General features: G+C 41.3%; 1 protein-coding gene across 1 annotated transcript in view; it reads right to left on the bottom strand.

The window, feature by feature from the left end:
• Camta (Calmodulin-binding transcription activator) overlaps positions 1-20,399 on the bottom strand; it is a 1,827,966-nt gene that overhangs the window by 436,802 nt on the left and 1,370,765 nt on the right. Inside the window, exon 25 of the mRNA XM_080281035.1 lies at positions 13,370-13,499. Coding sequence (XP_080137161.1) covers positions 13,370-13,499 — 130 coding nt within the window. The remainder of the gene's footprint in view (positions 1-13,369; positions 13,500-20,399) is intronic.

Raw genomic sequence — 20,399 nt, 5'->3', positions numbered from 1 at the left:
AGCAGTAAAAATTTGAATTTCTGAGGTATGAATGAGTTAGGTTGGATAAACATAGTCATAATTAATCATCTGGGGACAAATTATCTAATCTATGTTACCCCTACAGAGATTAGAGGACAAATGGCATGTCTGTGGCAGCCTCTGGCAACCCCCCGCGCATGCGCCGTAGGGGGTGGACAGTAAGGGGACAGATTATAACGCTACAGCGGGACTATCATTTTGAAGTGCTCATTTTCCTCAAGGGCAACACGGGTAAAGAAAACTGAAGTGCACTGGGTAATTATTAATCAGATTATTGTGCATGTAATGATATGATGTAATCATATATATATTTTTTTATAAACACTAAAGTAGGTGTATAAGAATGTAAATTACAGTGGCCGGTTAAAATTTAGCGATCTATATATTGAAAGTAAAAGACTGAACGGTCGTAAAACCTTATGCTTTAGTCACCCCATAGTTAACATGACTGTGACAATTGTTAGACATCTTTCATCTTGCCTCAGGTCCTGCTCTGCTGACAAGACTGGTCTTTGGGTCCTCAGTGTGGTAAAAAAAAAAAAAAAAAAAAATCAATACTGAACAAGTTCACTTTATTCATATTCATGTACCAAGTACCGAGTTGGTACTTGGTACTTCTTTTTTTTTGTACCAGTACTGGTAGTGACACTACAATTTCAGGCAAGTACCGGTACCATTACCGACGGTACTCTTTGCGTACCAGTGCCCACCTCTGCAAAAAGGAATATGTGAGTTTTGTGGCAAAATAAATATGTTGGGGTGGTGAAAATAAGCTGAGAATACACTTTTTTGGAGCGTGTGGTGGATGGTGGGGAGTGGGGAGAAAGGCGATGTGTTGTGGAACGCGAAACTTATTGAAACGTACTATGCGCGAAAGGGTTAAATTAACAATATACAATAATGATAATGACAGAACTAATGCCTGTGGTAGGATGATAAGACAGAAAGAAAACAAAGCAAATGCTAAAATCCCCAGAATGTTCATCACAACTTCAGACATAAACACTACCCTAATCTTAGGGGCATAACAATGCCCCTCCCTCAAAACTGTGTCGTCCCTGACACAACCACCTAATCCTACCTATATACAAGTATGTACAGCACAAACTTCCAGACTAAAGGGTCATTGCCATCACCTCTGGTATCTAGGTCCCATGATGTGAAGAACTGGATAGTCAGTGCTATCAACTCTGTCATTTTCCTGGGCCTTTCTTTCATCTGTGGTGCCCAGCAGGTCCTTCGCTCCATTCCAAGAGCACTTCCCAGGTCCATCATATCTCCTGTTTAACATACATCAGTGTGCCTCACCAAGTGCCCTTTCAACTGTTCCATCTGTGGCTTCTCCAGACATTGGGCACTCCCGGGAAACAGATCCAACAAGTGGTCACATAGTTATTCCTGGAGCTCAACTGTAATCCTCTTGAATACACTGTCTGGCGGCTCCTGATCGACTTCCTGGCACAACCCCACAACTGTGTCCTGATGTATCTTCTTAGGATGAAGTGAAACATTGGCTATGACAACGGGTACTTCTTCTGCTGCAGGTCAACTAAGGTCTTGCCCAATATCACGCCCCCTTCTATAATGCCATGGCTCCTGTGATCCACCAACCCTAGGGAAGTGTGCAGCATGTCACAGATCTTGCAGGGCAGCAGCATCGCTGACTTAGGGTGTATAACTGTAGCCCATCTAGTCATCTCTAGTATGCTTCCATGCTCCACTGCCCTCAGGAGAACACTTCTTTCTAGCAGCATTTGCATCAAATGGAACTCAAGCAGGCAGCAGCGGGACACCAGGTAGTCCAAACCCAAGATCCAGAAGTCCCCAGCATTGGCAACAAACATGGCCAGAGTCTCTTCCTTACCTCCCTACTGCACCCCGACATCCACCGCTCCTCCAAACCCAGTGCAGTGCCCAGTAACTCCTCACAACTGCTGTGAAGTCTCTAGAAGCTGCCCATGACCCACCACTTTCAGCTGCCTCACTGATCCTGTGTAAACAGCAATTGGGCAGGCTACCTCCTCAATCTTGCCATCCTCATCTCTGCACCTGTCACTGGCACCCATGGGATGTGCTGGGTGCTGACCTTCATCCAAACACTGTACAAGGACTTTGAACCCATTACTCACTTCCTGTATTTCACTTCTCACTTTATCCTGCACTATACATGAATGCTCTTCCTTCAGTTCTCTTATCTGGTCACTTATTCTCTCTTCCTTGCTGTATGCCACCTCTAGTTGTTGCTTCTGTTTCCTGGTCCCATCCTGCAGCTCCTTTCGTAGCTGGTGAAGCTCCTGTCTTTCCACTTTTCCTCTAGTGCTGGGTTGTGTTGCACCTGGACTTCTTTTTGTTCTTCTTGATATTTCTTTTTTCCTGCTGTGCTTCTTGCTGTGCTCTCAACATTGCAAGCATATCATTCTTTTGTTCTTCTTCTTGTGCTCTAAACACTGGAAGTCTGTATATCTGCCAGAGATATGTCTGCCATTCTGGCAGCCTGTCCATGTGTCTCCATCTTTCAAAACATATCCCCACACCTGGAAAAGGACTGTAAATGGAAGACCCAACATGAGAAAACGAAGCAGGCCCCTCAAGAAGGAAACTGAGGATGGCTGGTGCAATGTCGAGAAAGACACTGAGAGGGGGAAGGCAGTTAATCAAAGGCAGATGAATGCTTCAGAGTTTTATACCTTCTAAGCACAGCTGAGGTACAGTACACTTGCAAAACTGGCTTTTGTCTTCCACATTAACTATTTCCTTCACTCACTACTACTCATTCACTGGCTAACTCTCACTTACTCTCTGTTTAACTATTCCATCCTTCACTGATTACTCTCACTGATTCAATGACTGTTCATGGGTGAAAAATGCAACTCATTCCATCTGTCACTCATGGCGAACTAACTAAAACTCACTGTGTGGCACACTCTTGGCTAACTGTCTGCAAGCCAGTTAGGCCCTGTAATATATCCCCCTGGCTTCCCATACTGGCACAGTCCAAAATAATCATGTACAGACCTCACATTTTCTGACACGATAATACACTCAAATTAACAATATATAATAACAATAATGACCAAAACTAATTCCTACAGTAAGATAGAAAGAAAACAAAACACATTCCAAAATCTCCAGAATGTTCCTCACATCTCCAGATACAAACACTACCCTAAACTTACTGGCACAATATATATATATATATATTGTTACATAGCCTATGATTTCATCATCCTTTGTATAATTCTAACATACAGTATGCTGCATGTTTGATCACGATTCGCCTCGTGGCTTCCATAGTGACAAGTTCTACCTCACTCCCCCCTTCTCCCCTTATAGTAGATGGCTTCCATAGTGACAAGTTCTACCTCACTCCCCCCTTCTCCCCTTATAGTAGATGGCTTCCATAGTGACAAGTTCTACCTCACTCCCCCCTTCTCCCCCTTATAGTAGAGTAAGTCGTTCTTTCTGTTGTTCAGAGCAGGAGTGTCAACTCTTTGTCCCCTATGGCTTCATTTGCGTGTCCTTCTTACAAGTTGTATCAAGCTCTGCCGGCCCCTATATAATGAGCTCAGTCTCTGCATTAATTGCCACTTAGATCTACTCCTCATTTTGTTCACATCTCTGTCCTCCCCTGTACAGTTGTTATTATTTTTGTGAGTGCTCAGGAAGTCTCCAACCATTTAGCTGCTGTGTAATTTTGAGTATAAGTGTTATTACATTTTTTCTTGTACTGTATAGCATAAGGTGTTAATTCGTAGGCCTGGTGAGGTTTTTGTGATTAATGTAAAGTTTTTACTGTCAGCCGGTAATAATAATATTTTGTATCTGTAATAATATATCTTGCATTAACTGAGCATTATCCGGTTTTCTCATTTTATCAAGGCTGACTTAGATAAATTTACTCTTGCTAATATCGTGTTAATAGAGGCTATTGCAGTTAACCATATATTTAACCTGTTTTTTGCCATTACATTATCCTTATGAGTCCTGAATGTTTAGTTGTTAGTTTGAGCATTAAACTTTAACTTGTAATTTTACCTAACTCTTTTGTTTTGAACCTGGAACTTTGCGGGACAGTTTCTCTGTTCCGTAACATAAATTTGGCGACCTCTTATCGGATATTCAGGATATTATCATAAGGATATTGTTTGATATTTTGTGACTGATTTATTCATGATGTCTACTATTACTACTCTTGATGACGCCAAAGATTTTTTGTCAAATGTGCAAACAGTGTGTGATGTAGAAAACAGAACAAAGAATGAACTTAAGCTTGTTGCTCAACAATTGGGAATTGCTGTTCGCTCTCATCATTCTAAAGATCAAATTGTTGACATGATTAATAAAAGCCTGTTTAATGTAACTCCTCCAGATGAGCAAACGCAGATTGAAACAGCTAAGTTACAGCTAGCCCTGCAGGAGGCTCGTGCTAAGGAGGCTGAGTTTCAGGCTCATGCTAAGGAGGCTGAGTTTCAGGCTCGTGCTAAGGAGGCTGAGTTTCAGGCTCGTGCTAAGGAGGCTGAGGCTAAGGAGGCTGAGTCTCAGGCTTGTATTCAGGAGGCACAGGCACAGGCTCAGGTACAAATTGAACTTGCTAGGATTCAGGCAGACCATGAGTATCGCATGAAACCAGGTTCTGATGATTCTGATGTGGCTAAAAATGTTAAACTTGTCCCTCCTTTTAATGAATCTGATTTAACAAAGTATTTTCAGTTGTTTGAGAGGGTAGCAACAGGTTTTAATTGGACCAAAAAGAATTGGCCAGTACTCCTTCAAACTGTTCTCACCGGTAAAGCTCACGTAACTTATGCATCTTTGCTTCAGGATCAATGTGATAATTATGATGTAGTTAAGAGCTTGATTCTTAAGGCCTATGAGCTTGTTCCTGAAGCCTATTAGGAGTAAAATTTAGGACAACTTATAAGCAAGATAAGCAATCCCATGTTGAGTATGCAAAAATCAAAGAAGATCTGTTAGAGCAGTGGTTAAATTCTAAGAATGTAAATTCTGATTTTGATAAATTTAAGCAGATGATTTTGCTGGAGGACTTCAAAAGCTGTATTAATAATGATGTAAGCCTATAGCTTGATGAGAAAAGAATAGATAATGTGTCTGATGCTGCAGTTTTAGCTGATGAATATGTTCTGACTCACAAGAGATATTCTAAAGAAAAAAGGAAAGCTGAGAGTAAGTACGTTGCCTCTACTCAGAGTACAGGTAACAGGAAAGAGAATAAAGATGATGTTTCTCAGGAAGTAAATACCAGCTTCACCTCTAGATTTCAGAAAAGTAAATGTACTTTTTGTAGTAAGCTTGGTCATACTACGGAGAAATGTTTCAGGAGACAGCGCGATGTGAACAAAAAGGAGTCTTTAAATATCCAGTCAATTGGTCTAGTGTCCACCCTTGAGAGTTTCCAGAATTCTTTAACCGAGTTAACTGAACCTGCTTTGAGGGGTAAATTAAATTCTCATGATGAAGCTCCTCTTTTGAGCAGTAACGTGGGTGACACTCTCAAGAGTTCATGTGCTAATTTCCTGTCTGATGGTTTTGTCAGTCCTCTGGACAATAATGACAGGAAATCAGTTAAAATATATCGTGATACAGGTGCTTGCCAATCCCTTATGCTGACCAGTGTTTTAGGCTCTAATGTTAATTCCTCTGATGAAACTGTAATCTTACAAGGTGTAGGGAATAATTACTTCTCTGTCCCTCTGTGCGGAGTGAATTTAGAGTCTGGTTTTGTTAATGGTTCCGTTATGGTTGGGTTGGTTGAGACACTCCCAATGTCAGGTGTACCTTTCTTACTTGGAAATGATATTGGTGGAAGTCAAGTGTGTCCAGCTCCTCAGTTGTCTAGTGAACCAGTGACTGCGACCCAGGATTGTGATGTCCCTGATGTGTTCTCTGCATGTGCTGTCACTAGGGCTAAGTCTAAAGTTACTGGTGACTTAGAGGATAATGATGATGATGATATTATCTTAGCTGACACTTTTCTTGCTAATTTGGACCACTCACCAGATGAGGCAGTACACCGTAGTGTTGATAATTTGTCTCGTCAAGAGTTGGTTGAGTTGCAGGTTGCTGACCCTGAGTTGAAAGGTCTAGCTAACTCTGCTTGCAGTGAGGAAGAGTCAGCTGGTGCTTCTACTTGTTATTATATAAAGTCAGGAGTACTTATGAGGAAGTGGAGACCCCCAACAGCATCAGCCAACTGTGAATGGGAGGTTGTACATCAAGTTGTCATCCCTCGTGTTTGTAGGCAGGATATCATTAGAGTGGCTCATGATTCCAGTTTGGCAGGACACCTTGGAGTGAGGAAGACTGTGGCACGCATTTTGAAACACTTCTACTGGCCAGGTATCTTCAGAGATGTTTCCTGGTATTGTAAGTCTTGTCACACCTGTCAAGTTGTGGGGAAGTGTAATCAGACCGAAAAGGTTGCACCTCTAGTTCCCATTCCTCCTTTTGAGGCACCATTCACCCGTGTATTGGTGGATATTGTGGGCCCTCTTCCTAAGACTTCTTCAGGATTTTCTTAAGTGTTGACCCTGATTGATATGGCTACTCGTTATCCTGAAGCCATTCCACTTAGAAATATCTCAGCAAAGAACGTGGTTAAGGAAATGCTAGGATTCTTCACAAAGTTTGGTCTGCCCAAGGAGGTACAGTCAGATCGGGGAAGTAATTTCATGTCAAATGTTTTCAAGCAGTCTCTGAATGAGTTGGGCATCACCCAGATCACGTCTTCAACTTACCATCCCCAGACCCAAGAAGGGTTGGAGAGATATCATCAAACACTCAAATCAATGCTCAAGAAATACTGTTTGGAACATCAGAAAGACTGGGATAAAGGTCTTCCATTCATTGTATTTGCCGCAAGAGAATCTCCAAATGAATCACCGGGCTTCTCACCCTTTGAACTACTGTTTGGCCATGAAGTAAGAGGACCCACCCCTTAAGCTACTCAAGGAATGCTGGCTGTCGGAGGAAGATGACGTCAACCTGCTGGAGTATGTCATGAAGTTTAAAGAATGGCTGTCCACTGCTTTACAGCTGGCGAGAGAGAATTTAGGAGCTGCTCAAGAGAAGATGAAGACTTGGTATGATAAGAAGTCCAGGTTACGCCACTTTCAGCCAGGAGATCAGGTTTTGATTCTGCTACCGGTGCATGGGCAACCTCTTCAAGCCAAGTTTAGTGGTCCTTATTTCGTGGAGAAGAAACTCAGTGATGTCAACTATGTCATCGCCACACCAGATCATAGAAAGAACAAGCACCTTTGTCGCATCAACATGCTAAAGTTATATCACAGGCGGGACGAAAATAACCCAGTCTGCACTGTAGCTGTTCCACCCGAGTCTGCAAGTGAAGTTCTCCCATGCAGAATGAGCCTGAGTGATAGTTTGAGGAAGAATCCTGATATCATGAATGATCTCCAGACTAAGCTTTCTCATCTAGCTCCCGAGGAAAGGCAGGAGTTTTCGGCATTACTGCAGGAGTACCCGTAAGTGTTCCGTGCCACTCTAGGAAGAACCACTGTGTTGATGCATGATGTCGATGTTGGAGACGCAAAGCCAATTAAACTGCCTCCATACCGCGTGAACCCAGTGAAAGTTCCTCTCATCCAGAAGGAGCTTGGCTACCTGTTGGACCACAAGATGATTGAGCCCTGTCAGAGCGAGTGGAGTTCTCCTATCTCTCTAGTCCCTAAGCCAGGTGGGTCACAGCGGCTTTGCATCGACTACAGACGTGTTAATCAGATAACCAAAACAGACACTTACCCTCTCCCTCGCGTGGAAGATTGCATAGACAAGATCGGAAAGGCTAGGTACATAAGTAAGTTTGATTTGTTAAAGGGATACTGGCAAGTACCTATGACTGAATGTGCTAGGGAGATCTCATGTTTTGTAGCACTAGGAAAGACTTTTGCATGTTCTGTAATGCCATATGGTATGAAGAATGCACCAGCCACATTTCAGAAGCTCATGAATGTTGTAACAGAGGGTTTGGCTGGGTGTATTGTTTATATTGATGATGTATTAATCTTCAGTGACAACTGGAAAGATCACCTATGCCATGTCAGTAAATTTCTTGAGCGTTTGGTTCAGGCTAATCTTGTAGCTAATTTATCAAAGTGTGAGTTTGGTCAAGCTAAAGTTCAGTACCTTGGGTACGTAATTGGTGATGGACATGTTGCACCACCAGAAGCTAAGGTTCAGGTTATAAGTGATCTTCCCAGACCTAAAAGTAGGAAAGAGCTACAAAGATTTTTGGGAATGGTAGGTTATTACAGGAGATTTGTTCTTAACTTTTCAATTCTTGTATCACCACTTACAGACCTACTGAAAAAGGGAGTTAAATTTGTCTGGACCGATAACTGTGAATCCTCTTTCAGTAAACTTAAAGCTATCCTATTAAGTCAGCCAGTGCTCGCTACTCCAAATTTTGCTAAGCCTTTTAAGATGGCTGTTGACGCAAGTGATACAGGAGCTGGGGCTGTTTTGCTGCAAGAGGATGATCAGGGTATTGAACACCCTGTATCTTATTACAGTAAGAAGTTCACTCCACCTCAAAAGAACTACTCAACTACTGAGAAAGAGCTTTTGGCCTTGATTTTGGGTTTACAGCATTTTTCATTTTATTTGTGTTCTGGTTTTGACCCCAGAGTCATTTATACCGATCATAACCCACTGAAATTCCTTAGTATGTTTAAAGATAAAAATCAGAGATTGACAAGATGGAGTCTACTTCTTCAGGAGTATTCATTAGTATGTCAAGGGGAAAGAAAATGTTATTGCAGATTGCTTATCTAGACTTTAGACATTGTTTTAGAGTAATAAGAAATTTCCTTCATAAATTTCTTTTTCTTTGTGGGGAGGTGTTACATAGCCTGTGATTTCATCATCCTTTGTATAATTCTAACATACAGTATGCTGCATGTTTGATCATGATTTGCCTCGTGGCTTCCATAGTGACAAGTTCTACCTCACTCCCCCCTTCTCCCCCTTTTAGTAAAGTCGTTCTTTCTGTTGTTCAGAGCAGGAGTGTCAACTCTTTGTCCCCTATGGCTTCATTTGCGCATCCTTCTTACAAGTTGTATCAAGCTCTGCCGGCCCCTATATAATGAGCTCAGTCTCTGCATTAATTGCCACTTAGATCTACTCCTCATTTTGTTCACATCTCTGTCCTCCCCTGTACAGTTGTTATTATTTTTGTGAGTGCTCAGGAAGTCTCCAACCATCTAGCTGCTGTGTAATTTGAGTATAAGTGTTATTACATTTTTTCTTGTACTGTATAGCATAAGGTGTTAATTCGTAGGCCTGGTGAGGTTTTTGTGATTAATGTAAAGTTTTTACTGTCAGCCAGTAGTAATAATATTTTGTATCTGTAATAATATATCTTGCATTAACTGAGCATTATCCGGTTTTCTCATTTTATCAGGGCTAACTTAGATAAATTTACTCTTGCTAATTTCGTGTTAATAGAGGCTATTGCAGTTAACCATATATTTAACCTGTTTTTTGCCATTACATTATCCTTATGAGTCCTGAATGTTTAGTTGTTAGTTTGAGCATTAAACTTTAACTTGTAATTTTACCTAACTTTTTTGTTTTGAACCTGGAACTTTGCGGGACAGTTTTCTCTGTTCCATAACAATATATATATATATATATATATATAAGATAGAAAGAAAACAAAACACATTCCAAATCTCCAGAATGTTCCTCACATCTCCAGATACAAACACTACCCTAAACTTACTGGCACAATATATATATATATATATATATATATATATATATATATATATATATATATATATAGATACAGTATATACATATACATATATAAATATCTATCTATCTATCTATCTATCTATTGCCAGACGCCTCAATCCCGTTTGGGGTGACCACAAACAAATCGCCTCCAAGTCGCCCTGTCCCCTGCCATTTCACTGCCCTGCTCCCAACTCACACCCCCCTCTCTCATATACCTCTCCACCCCATCCCTCCATCTTATCCTCGGCCTCCCCCTCCCTCTTTCTCCCTCCACCTCACTCACACACACTTTGTCAGTCCTTCACCCTCCATCCTCTCCATATGGCCAAACCACCTCAGTGTGTTCCTCATAACGCTTCCTATCACATCCACATCAACACCACAACGCTCCTTTATTTCCTCATTCGTCAGCCTGTCTCACCATGTGACTCCACAGGCTCCTCTTAAATAACCCATTTCCACTGCTCTCACCCTTGACTTGTGTGCTTCCAACAACGTCCAAGCTTCACTTCCATACGTTAAAGTTGGTATCACAATACTGTCATGTAGTAACTTTTTCACTTCCATGCTCACTTCCCTGTTTCTTATCACTGCTTTCAAAGAACCAGCACCCTTTCTTCCCTGCTGTACCCTTTCAAGCACTTCACCCTCCAAACCTCCATCCTTACTCATCACACTACCCAAGTACTTAAACGTACTCACATTTTCCAATTCCTCACCATCCAACCTCGCTGTACATTCACTGACTTCACCTCTCTCAAAGACCATCACTTTACTCTTCCCTACATTCACCTTTAGATTCCGTTTCTTACACACTCTCCCAAACTCATCCACCAAGCCTTGCAGCTCCCCTTTGTCTTCATTCAACAACACAGTATCATCTGCAAACAACAGTACAGGGAGTTTCCAAACGCTATCCTCTCTCACCAGGGCCACTCCAACATCCACTACCCTACCTTGTACCTCTTTTATTACCCCATCCATGTACAGATTGAACAACCATGGAGACATGACACATCCCTGTTTCAACCCAACTTTCAAAGAGAAAAATTCACTTAGTTCACCATCCAAACGCACTGCAGCCTTCGCACCATCGTACATACTCTTCACAGCATTCAACAACTTCCCATCTACTCCATATATTCTTAACACTTTCCACAATCCTTGTCTACCCACCCTGTCATATGCTTTCTCCAAATCCGTGAAAGCCGCATACAACTTCTTTCCCTTCTCTAGAAACTTTTCCACTGAAGATCTAAGAATGAATATCTGATCTACACAACCTCTTCCCTTCCTAAAGCCTCCCTGTTCTTCTCCAACTAATTTCTCTGTTCTTTCTCTAACTCTGTCAATAAGTATCCTACCATACACTTTTCCTATTATACTAAGAAGACAAATGCCCCTATGATTACCACACACGTCTTTTTCCCCTTTTCCTTTGTACAAAGGAATAATTATACCTGACTTCCAATCCTCCGGGACTCTACCTTCCTCCCAGGCCAATCTGCACATCTTCCACATCCATTCTACTGCTATCTCTCCCCCATGCTTCAGCATTTCACCACACACTCCATCAATTCCTGGGGCTTTCCCCGATTTAACTTTCTTCATTGCTTCCACAACTTCTATCCTACTGATTTCTTCCTGTCTTCTCACCTCCCTCCTTCTCCCAGCCATTCCCCAGCCACTTATACTCGCATTGCTTCCATCCTCTGCGTTCAACAAATCCTTAAAGTGTTCTCTCCATCTGCTCACTTTTTCTCCCTTCTCCACTAGTAATCTACCATTTTTATCTTTCACTCCCCTGCTAACCTCACTTCCACTCTGTCTTACTCTTTTCACCTCTTTCCAGAACATTTTCTTACAGTCCCTCCACTTTACACTCAAATGCCTTCCAAATTCATCATCCACTCTCTTCTTACTCTCTCTTACTAATCTTTTCATCTCTCCCTTTCTTTTTACATATAACTCTCTCTTCCGCCTCTCAACTTCTTCCACGCCCCTATTTCTCATCCATTCATTGTATGCTTTCTTCTTTTGTGCCACAGCCTGTTTCACCTCTTCAGTCCACCACGTTGTTCCTTGCACCCTCCTCCGTCTTCTCTTCCTTCCACACACGACATCACATGCTGCACATATTTCTTCTGTAAATATCCTACACATACCTTCCACGTCTCCCATCTGCTCCAATTCATATTTGCCCAATCGTTCCTCCACTTCTCTCTTATACTCTGCTATTTTCTCATCCTCTTGTAACCTTTCCACTCTCCTTGCAACTACTCCTTCCTCTCGTATATATATATACAGTAATCCCTCTACTTTCCGGACACCCACTTTCCGGACATCCCCACTTACCGGACATTGTGGGCCTGGACCATCGGAACCGAAAATGGCCAAAAAAAGAAAAAAATCCCCCCCAAATTCGAATTTTTTCCCACCCGTAATTTGAAATTGCCGCGTGGCGCCAAACAGCTGCTTACACCATGGCCCCTTCACCCCTTCCTTCCTCCCCCCTCCCCCCTTCCCTGTCAGGGTTGCCATTTGTTATTTTTCATTACCAAATGTGGGCCAGTTTGGTAATGAATCAGAATAATGCATTACCAAAAGGATTTTTCACATGTATGAGGATTCACAGGATGGAGATGGTGGATTGTTTGCTCTCTCTGATTAATCTGCTACCCTACATAGCATGATAATAATCAATATGGTGTTAATTATAAGGAGAGTGATTACATGTATTTCCACTTGTATATATAATTAGTGAAGAATAAATGCTAGCTTTAAGAATTTGGTAATGAAAAGTTAAATTTGGTAATGAAAGTTGAGGAGATTGGTAACGTGGCCATTGTGATCTGGCAACTCTGTATCTCCGACATCAACAGTTACTCCCTAACTTCTATTGTGAATAGATGCTCATCGCACTGGAAGCCACACGTGCTCGTTTTTTGTGAATAAACAGTGAATATACTGCAATACCTCGCCTCTAGACCACATGGGAATTTACAGTGTTGTGCAGTGTTGAGAAATTTGAACTTAGAGTGCAAAGGATCAACTGTGGAGTGCAAATTGGCAGTTTATCTGGCGGTTAGAAATGCAGTGGTGCAGTTAAGAACAATGTGCAGTGTTAAACAATTATAACTCACAGTGCAAAGAATTAAGTGCAGCACAACACTGGATTACTGTACGAGCTTCAAGAGCATTTTCACCACTGCCAAAACCTTAGAAAGGCAGCCACAAACATGATGTAAGTACCCTGGCTGAGGAACAGTCACTGCTAATTCCTTATTCTTTGGTTCCTTTTCATTTATTTCATGCTTTATGTCCATTATTGGTGTGAATAGGGTCTTAAATAGGTTTAAATAGGTGCTACACATGTCTGGTAGGGAGTTATCTAGGTGGCTTTCAAAGTTAGGCTGGGTTAGGGCCTATAAGTACTAGTCCAGGAGGCTGGTGCCCACTATCCGGACAGGACCACTTTCCGGACGTGCCTTTGGCTCTATTACATCGGATAGTGGACGGATTACTGTGTATATATATATAAATACACACATGTATTAGGAGACCATTTTACCTTGATTCTCTCAGGAAGTGCTGCGATGATCTGCTCCGCAAGGGTGAGGACCCTCGAGTCATCTGGAGTGGTGAGTCCAGCCATATCTGAACTAAGGGAGTCTCGTCGGCTGGCATAGCTACTGTCCACACTCACAGCGGCCACTGCTGTTGCTGATGGGGGACACATATTTCACTTCTCTGATAGGGAAGCAGCAGCCTCCTATACTCAGTTTGAATGAATCCCTTCAGTAAGAGAACTTTCTAAACTGATTACACTTCAGTTGGCACAGTATAATCAAAATACCATTCATGACTTAACGATATACTGGGTAGTTTTTAGCTGCTTGAGTCAGAGAGGTTTCTTAAACTGAATTCAATATTACCTCAAAATCTACAAGGGAAAAGTTCCCATTACCCTCAGAAATACTGTCAAAATATGTAAATTTGCTAATAGTCATCTTAATGTAGCCAATACAGTAAAAGTCCTGTACTCCAAATAGAATCGAGGGTCTTTCAGACTAGTGTTTTTTTTTGGACTACTGGGAGGGACTTCTGAAAACATTAGAAATATGTACATGATCATTAAATAAACACATAAAATGATATGGGTTATTGTTTTATTCACCAGAAATGCATAGAAGTATAGATGAATAGTTGCAGGCAGGTACATCCAAGTCCAAGCACAAGTCAAAGCCAGATAAACCTTTAGATAATGCCCAGAAAACTCTGAAAAAAGCCCAGAAAAATTTAAAAAATCTCGCCTTAAAAAATTCAGAGTAATGGGATATTCAGATTATTGTTGGTTGGACTGGAGGACTTTTACTGTATAAAGTTTGCATCTTCATCATAACAAATCTGATCCTAGCTGATTTGATATCCAATGCCACAAAAATAGTATTGGTTTATTTTAAATACAGACAGTTCATTATACTGTATGACCAGATAGATGTAATATTATCAACACTTAAATACAGAATTAAGTTTCAGCCCAAAAATTCACCCCCCCCCCATTTTTTTTTTTTTTTTTTTTTTTTTCACATAAAATCTAAGCAGATCTTTCCTACAGCCTTTCTGGTGTAAATGGTTCTTTTAGCACTAACACTATGGTCATACAGTAAAACCTCAATATAACGGACTTCAATAGACTGGAATTCGCTTTTATCAGATTCGAGGAACTACTGGACTAAATTCATATGTTGGAAAAAGTCCAACAAAGCCAGAAGCAGTCCGGACTGCCTGATCAGTTCAGCTATATTCACCACAATAAGGTAAATAAAAGACATGTCTATCAGTGTACAGCACAGTACAGTATTATTATATATATTATACCACCGGACTATTGTAGTGAATGTATAATACAGTACAGTACTCCAATGGTAGTGAAAACAGTTTTAAAACCATTGGTGCAATCCAGACTAATGTCTGATATATCAGAAAAAGTGTGGGTTAGCAGGAGGAAGTCCGGATGTCGCTTTAATCAGAATTTCACCTTTTTCGGAATGGCTTAGGCCCCAATTGGTCAGTTATAGCAAGGTTTTACTGTAATGATATTCATTATCATGGAGATGAAACTCTGCACTACTGTCAATTTCAGCTCAATAACATCGTTATCATGCACTTGATCTGGTTTCTGCTGATGACATGATGCAGTGTCTGTAGTTTCTGATGACTCTGAGTGATTTAAAGATGAGGCCCTACAAGATGAGCTGATCCTAGGTGGTGGAGACCACTAGTTCACAACCCTTGCTTTGGAACCCCTTATCTGAAGCTCATCTCAGGTCTCTCTATCGTACATGTTTCTTCCTTATTGTGCCCTTTTCAAAACTTTCTATTAATCTAACCATGCCTACATGTGTTTCTGGTATTTACCACAACAGTACGTAAGTATTTAGAGTCTAAATTGTAATAAAAGATGAAATTTGGGTTGCACTTGGGTTGCCTGGTACCAATTTGGATAAATTGCACAGGTTCTATGTACTGTAACCTCTCTAATAACCCACATAGAGCTGCCAAGGGGATACTGTACATTTAGATGATGTACTGGTGGATAATGACGTAACACCCTATAAAACCTTATAACTGTACTGTATACTGTACTTTACAAACACTTACAGTATTTTACTTCATTTCACTTATGACTAATTCACTTATTGTCCATGTGTATTTATATATACAGTAAAAGTCCAATATTTCAGCATCCAAATCCCCGGCAAATCTGACATTTCGGCAGTTTTGAGAAATAGTCCCATTTACGAAAATCTCCGATCGTTCGGCAGATTCTCCGATTTTTTTCGTCAGTCTTGAAATTCTCCATGAGGCTCGCCAGCTAGCTACCCACCTTTACCCGCCTTAGTGAGTGAGATAGTGAAAGTGATGGAACGAGTCTACCACTGCCATGAAGCTCAGAGGCTAGCTCTTTCTCCTATAGCATAAAGAGAGGACAAACATGTAGTGAGTCTGGCATGGGAAAGAGAATCTGTTTCGCCATTCTTCCGAGTTGTTGCCGTGCTGCTGCCGACTTCTCTTGATTCTTCTGTGTGCTTTGTGAACTTCGTACCGAAATACCTCTGAAATTACTATTCGAGTGTGCTGTAAGCACCGTAACATCAGACAGGAGCTTTGTAACACCTGAGTGGACCAGCCGTGTGTTGTGAACAGTATAAACATCTTCTGCGTGCTTTGAAAATGGCCTCCACGTGTGGAAAGTTAACTGGTGTTAGCAAGAAGCGTACACATAAGATGTTGACTATTGCTCGGAAAATTGAGCTGTTGAAAAAATTAGAGGCTGGCATGAGTAGGAAACAGATTATGGATGAGTTTAACGTAAGCTCCTCTGCTCCCTCCTCTCCATCACCAACAGCAGTCTCTGAACCTCAAGCTCTACTGCTGCAGCAACAGGGAGAAGAGTCCTTAGAGCCTGTTGCAGGACCCTCTACTGCTGGGGACTTCTTCCAGCAGTAGCAGACTCCAATCAACTCCTTCTATTGTACATATGTAAATAAGGAACCTACTATAAGTTTAGGTAAGTGCATGTGAACTTGTAGGCCTACTGTACCATTACATTTATATACAGTATGTTCACTAATTTCTTTATTTTTCATATTCATGTATAATACTGTATTCATTACAGTATTGTACAGTATCAAACAGTATACAGTACTCTCTCCAAACACATTTGTAATGATATGAGTAGTGATGATAGTGTTCACCGAGACATATAAGGTACTGAGTGGGTAGGGTTTTCGATAATTCGGCAATTTTGATATTTCGGCACTTGCCTGGTCCCATAGATGCCGAAAATTCGGACTTCTACTGTACATGCACTTAAATATACTATTTATTATTTTTAGGCACAAACATCACCATCATAAGATTCTGAAGGGGTTACACCCGCACATTTTTCTGGTCATAATTTACATTTCTGCTGAGATACTGATGTAGTAACCAACTGACCATTTTCCAGTCATTCACTATGATAAATACTGTACAAATTATTTAATCTCGTGAAAACACATCACTCGTCGCTATCATAAATATTTCATAAATGTCAATATCACAAACACTGTAACACAAACATCACTACTGTAAATGTTTCACCAATCACCTTCCTTTTAATGAAAACACATTACTTGGGTAGTGTGATGAGTAAGGATGGAAGTTTTGAGGGTGAAATGCTTGAAAAGGTACAACAAGAAAGAAAGGTTGTTGGTTCCTTGAAAGCAGTGATAAGAAACACGGAAGTGAGCATAGAAGTGAAAAAGTTACTATTGTACATGACAGTATTGTGATACCAACTTTAACGTATGGAAGTGAAACTTGGACCTTGCTGGAGGGACTGAAGTAAGTGAGAGCAGCAGAAATGAGTCATTTGTAAGGAGCACATGGAGTCACATGGTGAAACAGACTGACAAATGAAGGAGCTTTGTGGTGTGGACATAGATGTGACAGGAAGCATTAGGAGAATCACACTGAGGTGGTTTGGCCATGTGGAAAGGATGGAGAGTGAAAGACTGATGAGGAGAGTGTATGTGAGTGAGGTGGAAGGTGGGAGAGGGAGGGGGATGCCAAGGATGAGACGGAGGGTTGGAGTGGAGAGGTATATGAGAGAGGGGGGTGTGAACTGGGAGCAGAGCAGTGCAATGGCAGGGGCAGGACAGCATGGAGGTGATTTTTTTGTGGCCACCCCTTATGGGATTGAGGTGTCTGGCAATAGATAGACAGAGAGACATTACTCTTGTCATTATCATAAACATGTCACAAATGTCACCATCATCAATACTAGATGAACATGAAAATCGTAAATGTTTCACAAATGCCACGGTCATAAATATAACACAAACATCACTTGTATATTTCACAAATGTCACTGTCATATTATTTCACCAACATCACTAATTTTTACCAACATACATCTCATCTTAGAATTTGTCCAGTGTATGGTATGGAAAGTAGCACTTTGTGCAGTGTTTTGTGAGCACAGAGGTCACTTGGTCTGGGCAGGTGGGCAAGAAATCAGACAATGTGCCAGATTGCTCCATGGCAACAATCACTTGTGGTGGTGGGACAATATCCAATAGGTTCATGTGATATGCCCCGCTGTGTCAGCTGATCATAAGGGAAGGGAAGGGTGAGGAAAAATCCCTGAAAAGCGTTCAACAAATGGCACGAGAATGGTCACCCCAAGTAACGCAACCCGAAGCCACCCTGGGCCACACACCACCTTGTCACTCAATGGGACCAGCAGTGTTAGATTTAAGCCTGTGATAAACAATACATGATACTTAATTTTTTTGTTCCTTTTTATGATTTAGAAGCCAAATTTAAGGTTGGCCATTAAGTGGGAGGCACTCTGATAGGGTCAACTCCTGGTATTCACGGGATCGCTACTGGCAGATTTTCTGGGAAATTATTTTAAAAATGCACAGGAAGATATTTCCTGTTTTTCCCACAGCATCAGCTATTCCTAGTGGCTCATATGTGAGTTTTTTGCATGTTTTCTGTGAGAAGCTCTATCCTTTACAGTCAAGCTGTGCAGTTACCCTGCATAGGTAAGTGCTGTTCAGCACAGGGCATTAGCACTCTACAGCACTCAGTACTTCATAACACGAATCTCCCGTTCATTTCTCACAATCAGAGCTTGTTTGTGATTGGCTCCTAGGGTGGTGTCCCTTATTATCTGCCTGCATGTCTTCTTTCTCTCTATCCTATTGGCCATTCAAAGAGGGGACCGAATCATATGCCAGTGTGATAAATTACCGAATCAGTGGTCATTTACCGAATCAGCACAGCACTGGTACTTTAAATTGGAAAATATTATTATTTTTATCACAAATAGGTTCATTCACACCTAAGTACCTTAACCCGCCCCGTACCAACCAATTTAGTACCAAACCCAACCCCAAAACCCTACAAATTTTCGACTTTTTTGGGGGGGAACCAAACCTTCACTTTTGGTGGGAAACAATGGAAAATCACCAAAAAAGTGCTTACCTACACTTATAAATGGTCAGGACAGGTAAGCCTCCGTGCACCTGTGGTTCGTATTCGGTGGAGGCGCAGTGCAGCTGCCGCGTTTTCTATGGTGGGGTAAGTATTTGAAACCACCCAGGATACATAAATATACTTTTATTTGGTCATATGTACTACAAGAATATATTGGTTTTCAAACAAAAATATAGGCAACAAAAGCGTAGATAAAAATGTCTTCAGCTGATGTATTTTCTGCCATCACAGGCCTCAATACTAATAAGGCCTATGGGCCTGACGGAGTCCCTCCTGTTGTTCTCAAGAACTGTGCTTCTGTGCTTACACCTGCCTATGCAAACTTATTCGCCTTTGTCTATCAACTTGTACCTTTCCTTCTTGCTGGAAGTTTGCTCTCATTCAGTCAGTCCTAAAGAACGGTGACCATTCCCAACCCTCTAACTATCGTCCAATTGCTTCAACATCCTGTATCTCAAAAGTTTTCGAGTTAATTCTTAACAGAAAAATTTTAAAGCATCTTTCCTATCACAACCTTCTTTCTGATCGTCAGTATGGGCTCCGTCAGGGACACTCCACTGGCGATCTTCTCACCTACCTTTCAGACTCCTGGTCATCCTCCTTTCGAGACTTTGGCGAAAGCTTTGCCATTGCACTTGACATCTCAAAGGCTTTCGATCAAGTCTGGCATAAATCTTTAATTTCCAAACTGCCCTCTTACGGTTCCTATCCTTCTATCTGTGCCTTCATCTCTAGCTTCCTTTCTGGCCGTTCTATAGCCGCTGTTGTAGACGGTCATCATTCTTCTCCTAGATCTATAAACAGTGGTGTTTCTCAGGGCTCTGTCCTATCACCAACTCTCTTCCTTTTATTCATCAATGACCCTCTAAGCTGTACATCTAACCCTATCCACTCATACGCTGATGACTCCACCCTTCACCTTTCCATTCGGTTCTCACAACGTCCACCTCAGCAGTTACTTCAACAAACAAATGATGAGGCTATGGCACACCTAATGTCTGACTTGGCTCATATCTTTGACTGGGGTAAAAATAATCTGGTTGTTTTTCATGCATCAAAGACTCAGTTTTTACACCTATCAACCCGACAAAATTTTTTTACACCTATCAACCCGACAAAATCTTCCACAGGTATACCCACTAATGTTTAATAATATTCAGCTTAATCCTGCATCATCCTTGAATGTGCTTGAGGTTTAATTTCCTTGGGACTTATCTTGGAAAGATCATGTTACATCTCTTGTAAAATCTGCTTCCAAGAAATTAGGTGTGGTAAGCCAACTCTGTTCCATTTTTACCTCTGCACAATTGTTGACTCTATACAGGAGTTTTATCCACCCCTGTGTGGAGTACAACTCTCATATGTGGGAAGGCTCCCCACATACAGCTCTTCTTAATAGGGTGAAGTCAAAGGCTTTTTGTCTCATTAATTCTCCTCCTCTTACTGACTCCCTTCAACCTCTGTCTCTTCATCGCACTGTTGCATCTTTATCTCTTTTCTATCGCTACTTCAATGGTCCCAGCTCCTCTGAACTGACTGCATGCATT

This window comes from Coenobita brevimanus, chromosome 87 (genome assembly GCF_032717465.1).
Source record: "Coenobita brevimanus isolate Jiangsu-jjx chromosome 87, ASM3271746v2, whole genome shotgun sequence".
NCBI lineage: Eukaryota > Metazoa > Arthropoda > Malacostraca > Decapoda > Coenobitidae > Coenobita > Coenobita brevimanus.
This window is presented reverse-complemented; position numbering and strand designations above follow the sequence as displayed.